The sequence below is a fragment of the Miniopterus natalensis genome, chromosome 12 (assembly GCF_054644295.1).
Source record: "Miniopterus natalensis isolate mMinNat1 chromosome 12, mMinNat1.hap1, whole genome shotgun sequence".
Taxonomy (NCBI): Eukaryota; Metazoa; Chordata; class Mammalia; order Chiroptera; family Miniopteridae; genus Miniopterus; species Miniopterus natalensis.
In genome coordinates this window covers 45,555,449-45,561,779 of record NC_142092.1, presented here as the reverse complement: position 1 = coordinate 45,561,779, position 6,331 = coordinate 45,555,449, and the positions used below count along the sequence as shown (strand labels likewise).

Here is a 6,331-nt window from a genome sequence, read left to right as displayed (position 1 = left end):
ACTAACTTATATGCCTAAAATATTAAATTGGTTGGTTGGATTTGTCTTGCAATTGACAACGATGCCTTTGCTCCAGGACCATACCTGCCAGATCAGGACCGGGTGATGGGAAGAAAGGAAAGGGGGCTGTAAATATCTCATCAGCACCCCCTTTACGAAAGTGTGTGCCGCTTTTTAGTGTGCGTTTTTTAATTTTTAAGTCTCACAATAAATTCTCTTATCTGCCCCCCCGCCCCCCGCCCGTGATGAGCAGGACCCAAAGATGGGCAAGTCGAAAAACAAACCGAATTCTGAACCCGGTCGAAGGCACAGATGGGATCCAGGGAGAATTAATGCAACTACCAAGAAAAAAAAAAAAAAAGTTTAAAAGAATCAAACAAAAAGGCCCGTGGCCCAGCCGGATGCAAACAGCTGCCCCTAAGCCCTGAGCGCCGGTTCGGAGCGCGAGCTGCGGCTCCGCAGCCGAGCCTCCTTAAGAGTAGGAGGAGCTCCCGGGCTCTGTCAGACGCCCTAAGCCCTTCCTTTCAAGCCCTGAATGCCTGAATGTGAGCTGCCCACCACCCTCCCCGCCCTCCCCCAATCCGCAACCCCACTCCAGCGGCTCGGGGGAAAAAAAAAAAAAAGTTTCAACAACAACAGGCAGGACCAATAGCATCTCGAAAAGCCGGGAAAGGGGGCCGAGCAAAGGGCGAAAGAGAGTGGAGAAAGGAGAAAGCGGGCAGGCTCGGAGCGCGCGGGGCCGGGGCTCGGCGAGCCGGAGGAGCGTTGCTAATGTTTTTGTTTGTTTGCTTTTCCATGCATGCATAATGAGGGGGCGCCGCGGCACCACGCGGGGGCTCCCGGCCCACTTTTGTATTTAAAGCCTCGCTGCGAGCGAGTCCACAGCCGGGCTCAGCGGATCCGCTCCCCGGGCTCCTTGTCACCCGAGAAGCCGCCGCCGAGGGAAGCCGGGGAGCCGCTCTCCGGCCGCGCCGAGTTTCTTGTTCTCCCCGCGCCTCCCGGAAAGGGCTCCCCGGAGCTCCGCGGAGGCCGGGGTCGCCGCGGGCGGAGGGGGAGGGGACGCGGGCGGCCGGGCCGCGGGAAGGCGGGCTGCGCACGGACGCGAGCCAGGAAGCGGCGCGATGCGAGAGCCCGCGGCGGCGGCGCGGAGCTGAGCCCGGGAGGAAGGAGCCGCCGCGGCCGCACAACGGATCTGCAGGCGCGGAGCAAAATGCACCCGCGGCGCTCCGCGGTCCTGCAGCCCCGCCGCGGCCCCGCGGCCCGCAACCCGCCGGGACAGCAGTGAGCGCCTCCCGCCACCGCCGGGGACTGACCGGAGGGGGCTCTTCGCGGCTGTGATTTTCTAGGAACCCACCGCGGCCGGAACGAGACCGACCTGCGAGCAGTGGAGCTCCAGCCAGCGGCGCGCATGGATTTATGAAAACACTCATGCAAGAAGTTGGCAGGACTGGGGCAAACTTTTCCACCGGCTCCGCGTCCGCCGCTCCCCACGCTTCGTCTCCTTTCCCCTCCTCGCCCGGCGGCCGCCGCTGCCCGCGATGGTGGCAGGGCTGCTGGGCGGCGGCGGCGGGGCCCGCGGGGGGACCGTGCCGGGCGCCTGGCTGTGCCTGATGGCGCTGCTGCAGCTGCTGGGCTCGGCGCCGCGGGGCTCGGGGCTGGCGCACGGCCGCCGCCTCATCTGCTGGCAGGCGCTGCTTCAGTGTCAGGGGGAGCCGGAGTGCAGCTACGCCTACAACCAGTACGCCGAGGCTTGCGCGCCGGTGCTGGCGCAGCGCGGCGGGGGCGACGCGCCGGGGGCTGCCGCCGCCTTCCCGGCCTCGGCCGCTTCTTTCTCGTCGCGCTGGCGCTGCCCGAGCCACTGTATCTCGGCCCTCATTCAGCTCAACCACACGCGCCGCGGGCCAGCTCTGGAGGACTGTGACTGCGCGCAGGACGAGAACTGTAAGTCCACCAAGCGCGCCATTGAGCCGTGCCTGCCCCGGACTAGCGGCGGCGGCGCGGGCGGCCCGGGCGCGGGCGGGGTCATGGGCTGCACCGAAGCCCGCCGGCGCTGCGACCGCGACAGCCGCTGCAACCTGGCGCTCAGCCGCTACCTGACCTACTGCGGCAAGCTCTTCAACGGGCTGCGCTGCACCGACGAGTGCCGCACGGTCATCGAGGACATGCTGGCCGTGCCCAAGGCGGCGCTGCTCAACGACTGCGTGTGCGACGGCCTCGAGCGGCCCATCTGCGAGTCGGTCAAGGAGAACATGGCCCGCCTGTGCTTCGGCGCCGAGCTGGGTAACGGCCCGGGCAGCAGCGGCTCGGACGGGGGCCTGGACGACTACTACGACGAGGAATACGACGACGAGCAGCGCCCCGGGGGCGCGGGCGGCGAGCAGCCGCTGGACGACGACGACGGCGCGCCGCGCCCGGGTGGCGGCGCTGCTGCGGCGGGCGGCCACGGAGACGCGCCCTACGGGCCCGGGCGGCGGAGCGGCAGCGGCGGCGGCGGCTGTGCGCCCCGAGGCGCCTGGACCCCGTTCGCCTCCATCTTGCTGCTGCTGCGCCCGCTGCTGTTTTAGCCCTCGCGCCGCCGCCGTCGGCTGCGGGAGGGCCCGGGCCAGGGCACCTGTAGCAGCTTGGGGACAGAAGGGATGGCTGGGGACACATGCCAAAACCTTTTCCAAGCCGACTGTACCTAGCCGGTCTCCCCGCCACGACTTTCGGCACTTTCCCCGTGTCCCCTCCCGAGCGCGACGTCCTGTCCCATCTCCCCTCCCCTCCTCCCAGGCTCTCGGAGCTCCCCGCGCGCCCGCCCCGCAGGCACCGGCGTAGCTGGAGCTCTGGTCGCCCGGCGTGGACCGGGGTTGGGGGGACGGAACCCTAGTCCGGGACGCCAAAGAGGTGCCGACCAGTGGGGCCTTCAGTTTCAAGGCGCTGGGCTTGGAGCGCGGGGTGGGGGTGTGGGGGGTGTTCGAAGGAGAATTTATATTTGCAATGAGGCTGGCTGTTCAGGAGCGGTTTTCCCGTGAGGGGGTCGGGGCAGAGGGCCGGTGCTGACTTTTATTGTTGCCAGTGAGGACCCTGCAATCCTGAGTAATCGGAGAAGTCCCGCTTCCCGGTCCCGGGTCATTCGCTTACTCTTGGTACCAGCGCCCAGTCTGGGGGTAGGGGGGTGGGAAGGGATTAATATTCCTAAATTAGTTTTGGATAACTTTGAGCCCTTGACCTTAATTTTATTCCCACCACTCTGATCTCATAGCACATTTCTTAGGATTAAGGGTCGAAAAATGCTGATCTAAAGAGTTGCTAGTGATACTGAACAATGCAAGTTTGTATTAAATGAGCTCTGCACTGCCATCTATGAAAGCCTCTTTATGGTGTTTGTTTTGTTGTTGTTTTTGTTCTTTACATCAAGAAGTTGTATGTACAAATATGCGGAGAACATATATTGCTTCTGCTTTTATCAGGGTGCTAAACCCTGGTACTTCTTATATAAAGTGTATTAAAACTGGGGTTTGTTACCAGTTGCTGTACTTTGTATATAGAATTTTTATAAATTGTATGCTTCAGAAATAATTTATTTTTAAAAACAAATTAAAAACTTTAAATCACATTCATATTACACCTTTTCTCCTTGAAATGTATAAAAACCATTTGTCACCAGGGATCCAAATCCACAGTCCATTGTGAAGTGTGCTCTATCTAGAACAGTCTTAAAATGTACAGTGTATTGTATAGATTTGAAGTTAACATTCTTATTTTCAAAAGAATTTATGAACATTGTAGAGATGTATAAATGCATTTCCAAACTGCCTTAAACATTGTATTTTTATAGACATCGTTTAAAAAAAAAAAGTCTTATGTTTTAAGTAACTATGGCTTTGTGTATTTCTTTTTCTTTCCTTTTTTTGTTTTGTTATTTGTTTTATTAAAATGTGTACATCAGTAAAGAGTTTTAAATAATGAATATGGTGTAGTTACTTTCCAGAGTTACATTGTGGTTAACCCAATAATGGGTGAGGAAGGGGGTGGAGGGGCCACTGGGAATCTATCAACCATCAACTGAAATTAAAATACAGTACAAGACAAGAAATGAGAGCTATTATTTCTGCCTTTAATTTAATGAACAATTAGACATCTGTAAATGAGGCAGCTAAAAAGATATAATTGACCGGCCTCCACTGGTTTTATGTTTGTGGAGAGAATTCACAAAATAGTGTCTCCTACATAATTTGGGGATAACCCAGACACCTCTTTTTCCTCCCCCCTTTTCACGAGGAGCCCCCCTAAACCCCTCCAGGAGTGTCCTCCCTGGCTACTAGACATTCTCATACAATCAAACATGCCAATAACATCTGTTACCAATAGGTCTTAGGAAACCTGCGAGACTCAGTGCTTCAAAGTCATTTTCACACTTTGGGTGAAAACGTACAAAATTTTGTTACAAAACATTCAGGCGAGCGAAAGTAAACACACTGGGGAGAGGAACAATTACCAGAACTTGTAATATTGTTGTGAGGAGTTGTTTAGCAGTGGGCTGAAGGCTGGGTTCCTGCCAGAGCTACTGATCTACACTCAAACGCCCTTAGATAAATAATTACACTCTTAAGCTGTGTCGAGTGCTGATACACTTGACCTTGTAAATAGAAATGTTTGCAGTAGGAATAAACTCCGGCATTGGAAAATCTTTTAAACATTAACACAAAAGAGAGCGCTGTGTCCTCTGGGGATTTGAGTCTGAACCTCGCCAAGCTAGGCACTTGCAAGGGGGAAAAAAAGTTTATTTATCTTCTATTCCTGGTGTTTATTTAAAGCTTTTCATTTTAAACGCGGTGATTGGAAGGCAAGTCAGGAGTTTAAAAGTCACCACAAATAAACTTTGTCTGAGGGGTCCACAGATTAGCAAGATCTCGTGTCTCTTTATATGATATTAACATGTGCTGAGAAAACATAACCAGATTTCTCTGCTGCCTGAAGTAATTAACAAAGCTACGCCCCCTCCCAACTTCCTCCCACCCACTCCCACCCCCTACTTTCCAGGTTTCTTTTCCTCTAAGTGGCTCTTTCCCCAGCTTTTATGGAGGGCTTCAAGGTGCTTCTCGTTGGATCTAAAACCAAGAGATTTGTATATGGGTGGCATCAGAAAGTCTTAGATAGTCGTAGTGTCAGAGAAGCCTGGGAGTGGTGTGTGGCTGGAACCCCCATCACCTGAATGGTTGAGTAAACATATTGTTAAAACAAAGCTAAACGCTTTGTGTCTTTGGGAAATGAACAAAGGGTATGCCAAAAGCCTTGTAAATGAAATCAGCTTTCTTTACAAAACGTCAAGTTAGCAACCCTCCTGCATTTGTCCTTAAATATATTTAAATCATCTCCATTTCATGTTATTTTAACACATTCTTGACTAAAAGTTAAGTCTTTGTCCCAGTAAAAGGCCCAGTTTTCCCCAGTAAGAAGTAAAAGGCATTAGCACCAGAAAAGGCCTGATAATTAACTGCTACAATAAACTCACGACTTGATTTTACAGGGTCCTGTCAAAAGCATCTGCCTGGAATTAATCAACACAGCTAGCTCTCGGGGAGAGAGGACGCGAGGCTTTCTGCTTTCCGCCTTGAAGAGAGGGAACGTTGATCGGTGGTCCATTTCGATTTAAACAATTCTGCACTGGAGCCCAGGAGCCGCCTTTTCCCTCCGCAGACCTGGTGGATTCCAGAGCAGGTCGCTGATGATCTGAGGCCCTTTGGCTTTGGGGATGGGAGTGTAGGTTGCCATCTGCTCCTAGGCAGAAAGGATTTTTACAGATGTTGACATCTGTAATATCTCCCTCTCCCTGGGGAGCCTTTCGGAATTTTGGACATTTGAGATGAGAATGCCTGGAAGTACCATTCCTGAAAGAAAAGGTATCTCTGGCTTCTCCCTGGGGGCTCTCAGAAAGCGCCACGCTTCCCACAGAAGTCTCCCAGAGTGAGAGCAACTCCTTGTGAATTTTATGTAAAATCATGGGTCCTCGCGGTCATCCTCACCTCCCCAGTTAGCAGGTTTGCCTTCTCAGTGACAGTTTATTTGTCTTTGGAGGCCCTTCAGTGACAAATGTTTAAGGGAGTGAGGGACAATGGTGGAGAACAGGAGGCAGTTCATTGAAGTGACAGTGACCATACAGTAAATAGGAGGCTCAGGCTTCACTGTTCACCCAAGCACACAGCAACGCTTTTGTATATGACCACAATGGACATAACATAAGGTCTCTGTTTATTTTTAACAATATATAGCAATTTATGGGGCAGTATCTGTACGTAAAATGAAAAAAAGATGGCTGGAGGGAACTGGATTCTTGTACTAAGTCGCA

General features: G+C 53.5%; 1 protein-coding gene across 1 annotated transcript; it reads left to right on the top strand.

Moving 5' to 3' along the window:
- The first annotated feature begins 1,078 nt into the window (after positions 1–1,078).
- Positions 1,079–3,952, top strand: GAS1 (growth arrest specific 1). The gene has a single exon (XM_087822738.1). It carries the CDS (start codon positions 1,539–1,541, stop codon positions 2,562–2,564), a length of 1,026 nt encoding a protein of 341 aa, XP_087678864.1. The 5' UTR covers positions 1,079–1,538; the 3' UTR covers positions 2,565–3,952.
- The last annotated feature ends 2,379 nt before the right edge of the window (positions 3,953–6,331 follow it).